We start from the raw sequence: 16,442 nt of genomic DNA on the forward strand, positions 1-16,442 counted from the left end.
CACTGAGACACTTACGCGTGGGATACGTAGGATACGGGGACACTGAGACACTTACGCGCGGGATACGTAGGATACGGGGACACTGAGACACTTACGCGTGGGATACGTAGGATACGGGGACACTGAGTCACTTTATGCGCCCACTCTGCTCTGGGACACTCTGGGATACGTGTTCTTGGATGCCATGAAGTAATGGCGAATGCTATGGACACTTGACTGAGGTTTTCGACTCGTTATCTGTGATACTTCATTCATGAATCAGAAGAAATTTTTATATTTTGGTTAGAGTCCTTCCTAGAGACTTGTTTGGTTAAAAATGATGCCAGTTTTTAAGAGCTTCTTTTGAGTTTAATTTCTCAAGCTATCTGATAAAATGTACAATGATGGGAGTCAACAAGTCTTAAAATTTGTCCAAATGAAAGTTTAAGTAAATTCGGCGCGTTTCGCTCATCACTGAGCATCTTCAGGTAATCAGAAGAATTAAATCATGTGTTATGACACCACGAGTGTAGGACACTTAATCTGCTCTGTAGGACACTTCGCTGTGAAACCCTGCTCCCGTGTGTGATACTTTTATATATTTAATAGAATTATTTAATATATATTTAATATATTTATGTATTTAATCGCATTTCATATATTTCATCGGTATATTTAATCGAAGGATGAGACTGTATGAAGCCTCTACTCTGTCTACTGTGTCGACGTGACAAGTGAATACTCTGCTTTTAATTAGTAGTTGAATTTTTCCAATGTACAATATTGAAATTTCACATATCAAGCCTCTGTAGCTGGGTAATTAAATTTATAGGTTCCCAATATTGCCCTAATTGATAATGTATTGCGTCTCGTCAGCCGTCAATTAAACGTACGGGTTTCCATTGTTGCATAAGAAAATAAGAACCGATTAATTATTAAGTCTCTTTACCTGGGAAATTAATTGTACGAGCATGAAATGTTGATTTAGAAAGTATAAGAAGTCTTTTGCCGTCCTTCTGCAGTCCAGCCAGTCCGGCAACAACCGAGAGTTAATTATTAATTATTATAAGTCTCTAATTAATTATCAAGTCTTTATACCTGGGAAATTAATTGTACGAGCATTATATGTTGGCATAGAAAGTAAGAAGTCTTTAGCAGTCCCCTTGCAGTCCAGCACACAACAGGCTTAGCTTGGTCGCTGCCCCTGTCCACAAATACCTCGATTAAATCTACTGATTTAAGGGCAAACCCAAGGAATTTGTCTAATCTTCCTTAACAGTAAATAAAGCCTATAGAAATTGCCTGAATTTGTCCTTTGGAAATCAAGGTGCGCACGCGTGACCACTTGTGATCAGGATTAGGGGGAAATCCTGGTCAGGATTAAGGCATTCCTACCGCGTCCACAAAACTGGGGTAAAATCCTATAGGGTTTATTTTGAACTGATTCTGGACTCTCCGTGCTTGTAATGCCGCTATTTAAGTGACATAAGCCGCGTACAAATCTGATCGCAAATTGTTCGCAACGGAAAATTGCCGAAATATTTCATAAATACGAAAACATTATTTCAAGTTGACCAAGGAATTTGACATAACTCATGAATCACGTTTTTTTTTCATAGGAGGTTTGAGAACTTGCTACTAAACACAAAAAGAAATCGCACTTCTGCCAACTCAGAAAAATTTCAAAAACTTTGACCATTTTGACTCCCACTTGACTACTTTGTAAGTTTTTGTATTTTCGCCGGTACAAGTTTCCGCAAGGCTATATATACGCTCCGCCAATAATTGTGTTCAATAATCATGAAGTCTCATTATTTTATAGTTTGTGCGTTGTTGCTCTATTTAAGCGTTCAATTTTAGTAAGAAACTAAATATTTAGAACCATAAACAGCAAGAACATTATATCGCTGAAGCAGTTCATTGTTAATACACGCGTTGTTCACACAAATCAAACAGATGGTGAAATTTGAAAAACTACCTACGCTCCGCACCTAAAAATAATACCGAAATCATTCATAAAGATGTCCATGATTTAAATGAGTTTCATGCAAGTTGAATCTTAGTATCGTAGTAATGACAAACCCGCAGACGCCACAATTTCAGCAATAATCTCAGGGTGCTCCCCAATTACATTAATGTGTCTCCCCAATGCTCCCCAATTACATTAATGTGTCTCCCCAATGCTCCCCAATTACATTAATGTGTCTCCCCGATGCTCCCCAATTACATTAATGTGTCTCTCCGATGCTCCCAATTACATTAATGTGTCTCCCCGATGCTCCCCAATTACATTAATGCGTCTCCCCGATGCTCCCCAATTACATTAATGTGTCTTCCCGATGCTCCCCAATTACATTAATGTGTCCCCTACACTCCCCAGCCCACCAGGTCCCCAGCAGGTCCCCACGGCACATCTGCGTCAGCGTCCCTAAGTCAGCGGGACGCCCACAAATTCAAAAGCGCCGCATATGCGTCGTCAGAAACTGTACTTCTGATTCCCAGGTTATGATTTATCAGTCTTTTATATGTGGAAAAATTCTTCTAGTTTTATTTCTTAATTAATTCCGACTTATGTTTCAATTTAAGGTGAATTAATTAGATTGTTTGCAAAATTTGAGTCATCCTGCTCACCGTTAAGGGATAAACTACTGATAAACTACTGATAAACTACTGATAGTCCTTGATTTTCTAGTCCGTTGCCTACTAATTTCACCTACGTTCATTAGATGAAACACCAACATTCCATCCATAATACTTTCATGTCATTTAGTTTTGTTAATTTTAACACAATGGATGCCTATACAAGTAGGGTCTATAAATATGTATAAAGTCATACATCATAAGCGCGCAGTTAGTAACATTCCTGCGAAAAAAAAACTTCTCATGCCATTTATAATAATCGCTAAATCTATAAACCTCCTAATTAGCAGTTAACAGCATCATAACCTTAACATTGCTTCAAAATTCCATGTAAAATTCTTCAAAAATCAACAAATTTTATGCAATATACGTGTAACACCCAATACACGATATATTAAAACTACATGAGCAAAATTCTACCTAGCCTCACCGAACATCCGTGATGCATTTTATTCACAATCATTCTGTGAGGGATTTAGTCATTTATGTTAGAAAATATCGGGTATCCTGACATTACGGAAAGTATCTGTATTGCGGACCGGAACGTACTAGGTACGAGTTATATTAGGTATTAAGGGTTAATTGTTGACTTTACGATCTCATCCTCGTCGGAAGTCTCCTTCTGATCGATATCTTATTTGTACATACTGATTGCTGCTGCTGTAATAATTTTAAAGTATTATGTGGGAGTGTGTGACCTATCTCCTATGATGTACCAAAGCTGATGTAGATAACTACACATTCATAATGTATATAGCGTCGTCTATTTTTCCACTTTTGAGTAGCGGTTAAGTCACCACACAGCAAGCTACCGAGACTCTGACAGGTTATTCGCGTATATTTACTCCTCTACGTATATATTTTGCTCTGTCGAACGCAACGTGAGAAAACTACTACATTGGTGGCTAATGTCTACCGTGAGTCGGAACAAATCGAAAAATTTTTTACGGAAAATCAGAGAGGGGCTGATGAGCGCCTGATTCTTCCAAATTTACATTTTTACATTGAATTACATTTTTTGTACGACACAAAACTAGAAAAAAAGTGGGAAATTTTTGTCCAAGAGTTACAGGATGCTAACACTTCGCGTCTATTGCAGCTCCACGAGAGCAGCGTGTAGTTCAGCTGCATGTAATAAGCGTGTAGTTCAGCTGCATGTAACAAGCGTGTAGTTCAGCTGCATGTAATAAGCGTGTAGTTCAGCTGCATGTAATAAGCGTGTAGTTCAGCTGCATGTAATGAGGTGCAGAAAGTATTCAAGGAGCTTCACATTCAAGAGTTGGAATCTTCGCATTGAAGCCAGCTCCATATTCAGCCATCTACATATTCAGCCAGCTCCATGTTCAGCCAGCTCCATATTCAGCCAACTCCATATTCAGCCAGCTCCATATTCAGCCAGCTCCATATTCAGCCAGCTCCATATTCAGCCAGCTCCATATTCAGCCAGCTTCATATTCAGCCAGCTCGCTCCATGTTCAGCCAGCTCCATTTCGACAGCAACTCTTTACTCTATTCCTGCAGCGTCATCGTTATATGCTAGATATTGCAATGTCCCAGACAAGATCGTCTGAACGTACACAATAAATTTCATTTCAACATTATCACTGCACACACGATGTTCACATTTTTAATGCCTCATCATCGTCTAGGACAAAATTTTCACGTATTTTTATTTCTCGTTCGGCATTTTCATTACAGTTTCATTCAACCATATTTCATATAGATTCATTATTATATCTATACAACGTTACGATATCCCAATCTTCAATTGTATATTTAAATATACAATGTTCCTTCAGTCCACGAAACATCGTCATTACATGTACGATGCTCATTTACTCCATGAAGCTTCATCGTTACATGCACGATGCGCCCATATTTTGTCCATTGGACTTAATAGAGCAAAGGAGTCCATTCTGCGAGTCGCGAGGATCGATATAAACCCATAGCATTATAGTTGTACAACCTTTATTCGACAGCGCCAAGGAGCTTTGCTGCATCGCGCACATACGCGCGTCAGACAGTAATCAAAGGGAGATTTTCCTGAGGATTCGCCCATGTGTGAAATCCGCTCAAATGTCTCCTTTCGGGTGCAATTAATTCGCCATTTGACACACCCGATGAATATCAATGGACGCCGGGGCACGCAGCCTCTGTGATCGGCGGCGCAAGAAAGCCTCTGGCAGCGGGAGAGCTTCGACGGCCAACCTTTATGCCGTCAGACGTACGGTATAAAAAGCAGTCCTTGCCAATTGTGTGATTTAAAAAATTGCGTTCAGGGCTGATCGGAATTCTGCATCCATTGGTATTGATTCACATGGATATCCGTGGTGAGTAGGGGGCTTGGTTGATAGATGTTGTAGAGTAAAATGAATTTAAAGAATACTGATCACTACAATATAAATAAATTAACGAAATATAGGAATTAGTAAATAATAGGAATTAGTAAATACATTCAGTGCATCGACACTCTAACGATTTTTGTGTTTTCATAGCTATACGTAGTTCCGAAATCTTTAGCATTGTATGAAATTGCGACCTGATTTGACATTGGTTTTAGTGATTGTGGTGATTGAACAATTACGATATTGATGGACAGATTCCAGTAGCCTATCGACATTTATTAAAGCACAGGCTGTGCATCGATGTTTGCTTCCGAACGTCGTCTCGTATCATGCCAGACGAACAACGCTCCAAATTTCATTGAGAAAATCGGCTTCATAGAATGATTTTAATTCAATCATCACAATTGCGTTAATATTTTACTGAAAATTCCATTCCACCGGCTCTTTATTCAAGTCAATCGATAATGTATTTTTTTCTAGGTTGATTGCCTTAACAGTAATAACTCGATTATAAGTTAAATCACACACTAGAGGTTTTAAGCGCAAAGACTATCTAGATTTCATAACTTGATGCCGTAGAGTCGCAGAAAGTTCCTTCTTTTTTAATTCGAAATTAAAGGAGTCGGGTGAATAGTCCACGCCAGGGAGGAAACCACGCCAAAGAGTAGGCCACGCCAAAGATGCGACCACGCTAAAGATGCGACCACGCCAAAGATGCGACCACGCTAAAGATGCGACCACGCTAAAGATGCGACCACGCCAAAGAGGGGACCACGCTAAAGATGCGACCACGTCAAAGAGGGGACCACGCTAAAGATGCGACCACGTCAAAGAGGGGACCACGCCAAAGATGCGACCACGCCAAAGAGGGAACCACGCTAAAGATGAGACTATGCAAAGGAGGAGACCAGGCCAGCGTGGAGACCACACCAGGGAGGATCAAAAAGAAAGAGAAGACTAAACGAACAGCACCTGAGAAACCCAGCCACACCTGGGGACACCAACCACAGCTGGAAGCACCTTCTACGACATAGGGCATCAACCGCACCTATGGGCACCGTTGCACCAACTGCAAATAAGGTCACCTACTACGACTGAGGGCACCAATCATGCTTGGGGGTATCAACTATTCTTGGCACCATCCACACCTGACGATAAGCCTGAATTCTTCGGTTGTATTCCTGTTATTTCAGACATAGAAGTGTAAATTGTTTCTGGTATTACAAAAATTACTCAAAGATTAACTGGTGTATAGGGTTCAAAAGTTATTAAAACTGTTTTTACACCGAGGGGGATCAGCAGAAATTTCTGAAAGATGTGTCGGCCACCTGAAGCGTAATAATGTAGTCAGATTTCTATAATTTTTCTGTATATTACAACTTTCTGTTGCTATTGTTATTAAAACACGAGGCTGGCTCAGATTAACATTTCTGCAAAATGACGCCATCGTCGTTCAAATGGTATATAGTATATCGCTTCAATATTTGTTATATCGAAAATATTATAAAAGAGACCACTTCTGAGGTCCATTGACCTCATGCTTAATGAAAAGTTCTAAACGATGCGAAAAATTTTCTTGAATTTTTTTCCTAGAACTTAGAAAATCCTTTGTTCGTTATTTTTCCAAACAGCTTTAATTGAGATTATTATTTTTTTATATCTTCATTTTGGTTGTTTGGTGATTTTAATATTCATTAGGGTTGGAAATCAAAATAATTATTTTGTATTTCCTTAATCTTTTGTTCAAGCGCAATTCTATACTCCCAATAAATTATGTATTTGGCTTATGAGCTCTAATCAAATAGCTGGAAGTAACACTATCAAATATTACAACATTAAACAGCTGACTCGTACCGAAGAAGGGACAATATATTTTCGATTTATTGTAGGCCGTTACATAAATAAGATTGAACACCTGTGCCTTAAATTTGATTATTCAAACATTTCAGTTGACTTCTTCCCTTGAAAATAAATACAATCAAGCATTCAGAGAACTTTACATTTTCCGGGCTAGTGGACTTAGAAAACGTAATCAGTTATTTGTGTCGTTTTACTTATAGGGGTATCTGTTACTTGATGGTCTTGTCCGAAGTTCCGAACTGCTTGCGGAGGTAGCGTAGCAGGCTAGCAGCAACACTCTCAACAGTCTCAAGAATGGCGAGCGGCATGAGCCAGACCAGTATTGCTCAGAAAAATTGGGAGTTAACCAATAATATTGCATCTGTCAATACTCTCGATGAAATATATCAGTATGATCCGAAGCAGCAGCAAGAAATTTTAGATGCCAAGCCGTGGGACAAAGAGTGAGTACAATTTCAAATACCTGGCAGACTGACCTGTCCACACTCCACATCAAACTTAAGATCAATTTCCCCAATGTTTCAAAAATGTAATTATTAAGGACATATCTGAAGATCTTTGGCAACACATTAACATCAAATAATCAATCTATGTCTTCTGAATTCTGAGGACAAAGACCTTGCTAACTGGCAAAGTGGCAAGTTCAAAGTTGGCCACCATTATTTATGGTAACAGTACACAACTGATTAGGTAGCCTAGGCAAAATCTACCATTACTGAGATGTAAATTTCAGTGCTAGTGTCACTGTGTCAGTAGTGTGTGTATGGAATATGGACAGTTTCAACTTTACAGCACTCCTGCCACAGTCTTGTGGCCCTTGCCCAAATTTTTTATAAAAATGAAAAAAAAAAATAATTTATGCATGCAATTTTTAAATATCATGATCTCCCATAAAACCAGAAATTTTTTTGCCTAATTTTTACAGTGCTGCTGAAATTTTATGGCTTGCAAAGTCCAAAGTAGGTACATCCTATTCCTACCTAGGCTAGTATCAAATCAGGGTTTTTTAGAATTGGGGGCAAACGTGGTATATTCCGACATATTAAGGACATAGCAAAAAATGAATGGCTATAAAAAAAATCACTGTATGTGCAACTCAAGTTCTGTTTGCTTTATGTCACTCTCGTCTCTCAAAACACCGCACTATGTGCCAGCAACAATGAAATGTCACAAACTGTTGCCATATTTATTTAAAAGCTTTTAGAATGCAAACCTACCAAATCCATATATTCCAACGCTGTGTGTGACTAATTTTGGCATTTTGTGAGACTAATTCCGGCATTTTGTGAGACTAATTCCGGCAGCTCTTCAAACTCTTTTAATTTGTAATTCCGGTGCCCTGTGTTGCAATTCCGATGCCCTGTGTGAGCTGTTATCAGGATACAACACAGCTCAGAACTAGCTTAATTAAAAATTTTAATTTTTTAATTAAGCTTTTAATTAAAAGCTATTAAGCTTTTAATTAGGAAAATTTTAATATTTGGACACAGCTTGGAACGAGCTGTGTGTGTCTTATTCCAAGCGGTTTTGGAATTAGTTTTTATATGTCTAAAACTGTTGCTCAACTTAATCATCTATTAATTTATTTACCACTTGAAATCAGCAAATACAAGTATACTTAAAGGATTCCTAATATATTCACAGACTTATTTAAAAGTCTCAAACCATAATATTCTTTCTACACAAACAGTTTATCACTTTTTGGTAGAGCAAGGTCAACTATCAACTTTGACACGTTTTTTGATGTTCTCACTGGGTGACGTGCACTGTCTCTCTTTGGATCTCAACATTTTCCCGCCAGATGGCCCAGACCTAGTGTTTTGGCAATAGTATGGCGCGCAATAGTATGACGTCACTATTTCAACCATCAATGAATGCATGGAACTAAGACAAAGCTTAATATAAAGGAAGAAAGTTGAGAAGTGTCAGAATTACACACGATGTCGGAATATACCGCGTTTACTCTGGTTCATTTTTATTTCCCTTGTTTTGTTGTTTATTCAAGATTTAAATCAATATCTTTTGTATGTATGCTATGATGATGCTGGTATGAGTGCCGGCTGCCGGGCACACTTACCACTGCCGCATAGTGACGGTAAACCAGAGATTTTTTAGAATCAATTCATTTTTACAAAACTTATCTTTAACATACTTCTTGTTGTTTGTTTGTTTGTCTGTCTGCTACAAATCTTATAATTGATATTTAACATATTTCTAACCTTTCCCATCAATCTGAAATTTTGTACACTTGCGTAAAGTTGGAGGCAATGTTTGAATCAATTGACAGAATATATAATTTTAAAAATTTACCAATTTTTTTAATTAAAAAATTGAAAAAAGTAATTTTGTCTTCCACAAATCTTATAATTGATATTCAACACAATTCTACCTGTCCAATCAATCTGAAATTTTCCACACTTACGCTAGTTGTGTAAAGTTGGAGGCAATGTATAAATCAATTTGCAGAATAAATAAATAATTTTGAAAAATTGAATTTTTTTTATTTTAAAAATAAAATTTAACAACTAATTTTTGTAATATTTGATAATAAAATTAGAAGTTCATTGTACATGTGTAACATCAGAGACACTGGATTCTTTAGAAGTGTTGTCTTTAAAAAGTAATTTTTAAATGCATATTATTAATTTCCTCATATACTCAAGATTTAAACTAATTTCTTACATATGATAATGCTGGTAGGTATCCCTGATACTTTGCTGGTCTGCTTATAGGACTCAAAATTGAACTTACAAAGAGTATATAAAACTACTACGGTATGCCTTGCCACTTGGCCAAAGTAACAAAATTTCCTTGCATTTGGAATCTCATGTCCCAATAATGCACTTTTAATAATAATTTGACCTGTCTCAGGAAGATCTACTGTCAAAGGGGTAATAGGGGACAATGTTTTTCATTAATAACTTCTTACAGTGAAACATTTCATAAACAAGTTTGGGCTCATTTCAAAGGTCTTTGTGAGGGCTATTGTATGGCATCTCCAAAAAATTCCATATGCTATTTGTAAGGTGCCAGATGCAAAAGAAAAAAATAGATTGTAAAAATGTTTAACTTTTGTGTTTTGTCACTATTTTTAGTTTTGCAATATTTTTATTTGTTTAGCTGCTACATTTATATGAAATTGGGACAACTATCTCAATTTACCCCACCTGTCCCTTGTTACCCCATTTGACAGTATTGATTTGTTCAAAAATATTTTCATCATGTCAAATTAATGATGACTTTTCATCAAGATTCACATTGTTTTGATTATTCAACTCATTAAATGTTTTACTAAATAGAAAATATTTGCTTTTTTGCAGCCCATATTTCTTCAAGTCCATCAAGATTTCAGCTCTGGCTCTCTTGAAAATGGTCATGCATGCTCGATCAGGTGGCAATTTGGAGGTGAGTTTCAAGTTTTTCCTTAATTTTACATCTGTTTGTATTATTAGTACTTTTTAGTTCAGTTTAGTGAAGTTTAGTTTATTTTAGTAAAGTTACTTTTTAAATTTTTAAAAAAGTACTACTAACTACTTGATAAATTTTTAGTACTTGCAGTTACTAGTAGGTACTTTTTTTAAATGATTTCAAAATCAAATGTTGTGTTTTCACTGCCATTTTAGCAATGGCAGTGAACAATGGCTCTTGAACACTGTTGTCATGCCTCAAACCCTTCATTATTTCAAATAGTGTACCTAGAGTTATGTTTTCCTTTGCCAAGAATATACTATGTGAAGCAAGTGTGAATTAAGCTAAAGGACATTTTTTGCTGTCTCCTTCTGCTATGATGCATATTAACCTCCACTATGCTGCAATTATTGACCTTGATGTATAATTTGGCACTTCATTCCTATGCTCCCTATATCTTCTCATGTCTAAACTTTGTAAATTGAAGAATAAACTGCATACATCCTATCCAAAACATTCCCAGTTTCCCTAATGAGCAAAATTTATTATGCAAATTATGTTTCAATACTTGGTGCTTGCTAAATATTGGTGCTAATATTCACTAATAATTTTATATTCTCCACACATCAATTCAGCTGTTCGAATAAAGTTTTCAATTATCTTTAATTAGCTTGATAAAGAATTTCACTGCAAGAACTAAAGCTTTGTATAGAGTTTCAACAGTTTTTCAAGTTTTCTAAAAACTTCCTTTTCAATTACACTTAGGCGTCGAATAATGATTCTGGATAAAAAAGACACGATCGCAGTTCTGAAATAAAAATCCATATATTCTAACGTTTCGGCTATCTACACTTTAGCCATCATCAGAGTAAATAAGATGATTCAAGTGGTGTATCCGAGATATGAGGCATTACAGCCATCAATGGGGCACACGAAACGATACACAACACGAGCCCTTGTGGAACTGGTTTTTCGGGGTCTTGTAGAGAATGCAGATGAAAGTTGAACTGTTGAAACTCTATATAAAAATAAAGTCCGATTTATTATTTCTGAACTAAAGCTTTGACTAAATCATCCTGTGGAGACTGAGAATTCAACTTTTAGTGGATGGTAAAGCCAGAATGCTTTTAATGGCCAGATATTGTTGAATTCATGTTCATGTATGAATACTCATGCCTAATACTAAATATTATTTCTCATCCCCTAACCAGGTGATGGGAATGATGCTGGGCAAGGTTGATGGTGCTACCATGATTGTGATGGATGTTTTTGCTCTTCCCGTGGAAGGCACCGAGACTCGTGTCAATGCACAAAGTCAAGCCTACGAATACATGAGCACCTACGTCAATGCAGCTAAACAGGTTATCATAAGTTGTGTATCATGTGCATTTATCCATTGACATGAAATTATATTCAAATTTATTTCATATGCTGGCAATTTTTCTTTATAAAATTGCACTAAAATGTTTAGAATGATTTACCTTTTTATTAGAATTTTAAAAAAATTTTGACAGAAATTAGCTGCAAAGGTAAATGGTTTACTTGTTTACTGGTTTAGGTAAATTTTTCACTTGTGAAAGAGATGCCAACCTTTATGAAATTTGTTAAACCCTTGATGCACTCGAGATCATTCTAGCTCTCCACTTGATTTAATCTCAGATGAATTTAATTTTTTTATCCCAGGTCGGTCGTCAGGAGAATGTGATAGGCTGGTATCACAGCCACCCTGGCTATGGTTGTTGGCTGTCAGGTATTGATGTTAGCACTCAGCTGCTAAACCAAAGCTATCAAGAACCCTTTGTAGCCATTGTCATTGATCCCATCAGAACCATGAGTTCTGGTAAAGTCAACATTGGAGCTTTCCGTACATATCCCAAGGTGAGCTATTTATGCTTCTGATTAAAATATTTTAAAAACTCGTAATTATAACCTGTATATATTCAGTGTTGAAAATACTAATTCATATTGGTTGAGGAATTTGATAGAATTTTAGGCATTGGCATTCATGTTTATGAAGGGCATTGAAATATTAAAATTCTTACTCGTCCCAACTCATCCAGATAATTTTCATGATTCAATTGGTTGAATTTATACTCATGCCAAAATGAAATATACGTATCAGTGTTTCTATCATGATGCAAAACTATCCATAAAATTATTCATGAAAGTTGAAATTAGGTATTGATGAAAGTACCTATACGATCATTATCAAATATGCAGGGCTACAAGCCTCCTGATGATGGGCCGTCCGAGTATCAGACCATCCCGCTGCACAAAATAGAAGACTTTGGCGTACACTGTAACCAGTACTACTCGCTGGAAGTCAACTACTTCAAGTCTGCGCTTGACAAGCGTCTGCTGGACTCACTCTGGAATAAATATTGGGTCAATACCCTCAGCTCTTCATCTCTGCTCACGGTATGTTGTTGGAAATAATTAATACTTGTATTTTTTAGAAATCAGTGCACCAATATTTTTCTTGTGCCAGTTGACTCATCTTTTTCCAGATCTGTGATTGCCTTATATGGTTATGTACCGAAATTTCTCATTTCGAGCCTAATTTTCATAAGGCTAAGTTCAACTCAAACAGCCATGCTATTTTATATAGCTATTTTAAATAGCATATAGCAGTGAGTTGCGAGTTCGAGACCGCAAAATGTTGTGAATGTTCTGCGATGTTAAGAATCAGCGAACGGCCTACAGTGCCAGAAATGGCTATACGACCACCCAGTTTTCTCCAAATATTTTTTCTTACACAAAAAATTATGGGATTCTAATTACACGAGGTTAAACTATGTTTAAAAACGGTTCCAACTCTATGCAAAAAAATAATTTTCTCAAAATATATGAGAAGAAATTATGAAAATTAGAAAAACCTAGGTGGAAATGGTTATAAGACCAGGATAGGTTCTTCTCCACTTTGGTATCTTTCTGTAATATTTTTACTTTAAAAAGTACAGCAATATAAATAATATCTTGATTTTTGTCATTTAGGGCCTTTCTGGTGTAGTTCAGTGTCCTCATTTATATTTTTTGAAGTAAAAAATATACCAAATGGGACAAGACTCACTGAGGCCGAGAAGGCGCAGATTTTCGGCTTTGTGAAATGCAGTAGAAGCCAATGGGACATCGCAATGGGAATAAAACGCTCAAAACCCATTGCACAATCATTTTTTTGCTAATCTGGACGCCTACAGGTAAAAAAAGCACACTGGACCAACCCCAAAATTAACCGACAGGGATCTTAGGAGACTGCTTTCTGAGGCTTCTAAAATTTGCGCTACCTGTACTTCTATAAATTGGCCACTGGAGTTAATGTGACAGCACGACGCATCCATTAGACATTGCATGACTCGAAGAAATTCAAATACATGACGAGGAAAAATGCCCCTGTGCTCCAACAAAAGTATATTATCAACCAACAAAAATTTGCTGAAAAAAATTCGCTTATTGGTAAAGGGATGGCACAAGATTATCTTCAGTGGTGTAAAAAGTTCAATCTTTATGGTCCAGATTGATGGCCATGCTATTGGCACCACTGGACCGTAAGCCTGAATTTTTTTCCACGCGGCAATCTTGTGGTTGTTCGGTCATGGTTTGGAGGGTGTTTAGCCAAAAAGGAAAATCAACTCTCTATTTTACATGGGAGACAAGATTCCGTGGCTACAAGCACACGCTGTTTTACCAACTTCTCCCTTTTGCCGCTGAGAAACATGAGGGATTATATGTTTTCCAACAAGACAATGCTTCGATTCACACCTCAAAAGCAACAAACATGTGGTCCCTAGAGCAGAATATTACTCTGTTTGCCGTGGCCGGCGCTTAGTCCTGACCTCAACCCCATTGAAAACTTATGGGGCATCATGGCGAGGGATGTTTACCAAAATGAGCGCCAGTTTCAATCTGTGAGTGACCTGAGCACGGCTATCCTTCGTTCTTGGGATACAATTTCTCAAAAGACACTGGATTATATGGTAAATAGCGTGGGGCGAAGATGCATTGAGGTAATTATGGCGAAAGGAGGTGAGATTGCCTATTAAAACGAGTGTATGTGATCCACAAACGGAAAAACATATCTTGGTCTTATAACCATTTCCACCTAGGTTTTTTTCATTTTCATAATTTCTTCTCATATATTTTGAGAAAATTATTTTTATCGCATAGCGTTGGAACCGTTTTTAAACGTAGTTTAACCTCGTAAAATTAGAATCCCATAATTTTTTGTGCAAGAAAAAATATTTGGAGAAAAGTGGGTGGTCGTATAGCCATTTCCGGCACTGTAATAAACGCTGAAACCGCTATTATTATTTTAAAAAAATCACATCCAACGCAATTTGGAAGAAAGGCAGGGCGTGCCTAGTTTAAATGCTGCCTACAGTTCTTATCCATTGGAAATTGTGAATAGATAGGTATTTCTTTATTATTCTGCCCTTTGCCTGTAAATTTAGGTTTTAACTTCTGTTTTTTTTTATTATGACTCCAAACTTCATTAATTTTCTGACTGTATTTGTGTTCTAGATTTATCGAACTGACGATAGAGCTGGTCTCCGAAACGTTTTCAATAGAGAAATGCTGAATTTTTGTGGAGTTTTCTTCTCTTTTAAATTTCTAGTGAATCTGCGATTTGAGCAATCTAGTGACATTATTATTTTATATATCTATCATTTGCCTCCTAACTTGTACCTTCACTACTGCCATCATCTGTATCTGATAAAGTTTATTCTCCACCAGAACGCCGAGTACACGACTCAGCAGATCGTGGACCTCAGCGACAAGTTAGAGACATCCGAGCCCGTGAGCTGCCGGGCGCTTATCGGCCAAGTGGACGCTGGCGATCGTAAAGGAGAAGACAAGCTCAGTCGTGTGACGCGGGATTCCTGCAAGACAACCATGGAGGTCTTGCACGGACTTATGGCGCAGGTTATCAAGGATAGAATCTTCAATCAAGTCCTCAAGGTCAATCCCTGCGCCACTGAAGCTGATCCTAAAAGCATGGATGATGTCCCTATGGAGGAAAAATCTGCTCAGACTTGAACTCGATTCTTGGAATTATTTTGAATATCCATCTTCGATCGTTTTTAGAATTTACAGCCATTAAAGGTGATTTCCTAGATCATCCTCTATGACGGGGCCCGGATCATCCTATATGTAGGTACTTTTATTTACGTGATCCCTACTTTTGGTTAGGCTCGGATTAATGTGTTTTCTCGTTGAATTCAGTCTGGTATCGTTAGCATTTAGTTTGGCTTACCTTTTAGCAGCAAAATAGTTTAATCCGTAAAGTTCAATCAATATCATTTCGAAATAGTTATGATTTCTTCTCCTGTAGAAAATCCATATTAAATAACTTCAAGAAAAGTATTCAAATTGTCGATTGATATCCCTTCTACAATTCATAATTTTGTTATCTTCATGACAATCTGTGTATTCTTATTCACTACACTGTTGGCTATACAAGTTAAGAAAAAAGGAAACGGTAGCTTGCGTTTCATATCATATGCGTCAAAATCTTCAGGTCTTGAAGAACGTTTGTCGGGGAGAGTAATTATGTGCCTCCTGATTATTATATTGTACGATTAACGTGAAGACTGGGATGTTACGTTTAATGTGGGGGTTAATTAAAGACTCCTCCAGACTTATCTTGACACGGGGTGTTGGGTAATAAAGTCACAACAAGGGTACAGGTAAACGGCTAACATCGCAGACCGTCCTACACCCAGCAATAAGGCAACTATAGCAAGTTCTATATCGCTACGGTCGTGCGAGATGCAAGGGGAGCTATTAAAGTGACCAGATCTTTAATTGACGTGTGGGCTTTCGTCCATGGTGAGCTCATGTCCTAGCGACTCTTTAACTCTATGTGCTGTGACAAGGTCTCTGTGATCCATTGGACTCTAAAGGTGCCTGTACACAGGGATAGTTCTAGCCGCTAGTTCATCCGGCGCTTGAACTGTCCACGCTACTAGCCTCGTGTATAGGGGTTCAGCCGCTTCAGAGGCATGCGCCGGCAAGTGCCCGAGGCGCGGCCGAGAGAGACAACGATGTGTTGATATCTTGGCTGGAGAGTGGAGAAGTGGCTAGTAGCGCTGATGCAGCCATAGTGAGAGCATTTGCGCCGCTCCTGTGAAGTATCTTGGGTCACGTGAATCAGGGCTTGTTTGAACGATAATGTTTCTAAGAGGAATCCAACAAAGTGGATTCCAGACGATA

The 16,442-nt window shown here is 37.6% G+C and overlaps 1 protein-coding gene across 1 annotated transcript; it reads left to right on the forward strand.

Moving 5' to 3' along the window:
- The first annotated feature begins 6,992 nt into the window (after window positions 1-6,992).
- Window positions 6,993-15,711, forward strand: LOC108676495 (COP9 signalosome complex subunit 5). Its single transcript, XM_018164574.2, has 6 exons — window positions 6,993-7,267; window positions 10,145-10,229; window positions 11,444-11,593; window positions 11,916-12,110; window positions 12,453-12,650; window positions 14,964-15,711. The coding sequence occupies exons 1-6, from the start codon at window positions 7,119-7,121 to the stop codon at window positions 15,264-15,266; spliced, it is 1,080 nt and encodes a 359-aa protein (XP_018020063.1). The 5' UTR covers window positions 6,993-7,118; the 3' UTR covers window positions 15,267-15,711.
- The last annotated feature ends 731 nt before the right edge of the window (window positions 15,712-16,442 follow it).

Source organism: Hyalella azteca, unplaced genomic scaffold (assembly GCF_000764305.2).
Source record: "Hyalella azteca isolate HAZT.00-mixed unplaced genomic scaffold, Hazt_2.0.2 contig14024, whole genome shotgun sequence".
Lineage (NCBI taxonomy): Eukaryota > Metazoa > Arthropoda > Malacostraca > Amphipoda > Hyalellidae > Hyalella > Hyalella azteca.

What these genes read in the sequence shown, in the direction of transcription:
- LOC108676495 (XM_018164574.2), top strand. Translation starts at nt 7,119, where the DNA reads ATGGCGAGCGGCATGAGCCAGACCAGTATTGCTCAGAAAAATTGGGAG. An exon ending in ACGTCAATGCAGCTAAACAG is followed by an intron (nt 11,594 to 11,915) that starts GTTATCATAAGT and finishes TTTTTATCCCAG; the next exon opens with GTCGGTCGTCAGGAGAATGT. An exon ending in CTTTCCGTACATATCCCAAG is followed by an intron (nt 12,111 to 12,452) that starts GTGAGCTATTTA and finishes TCAAATATGCAG; the next exon opens with GGCTACAAGCCTCCTGATGA.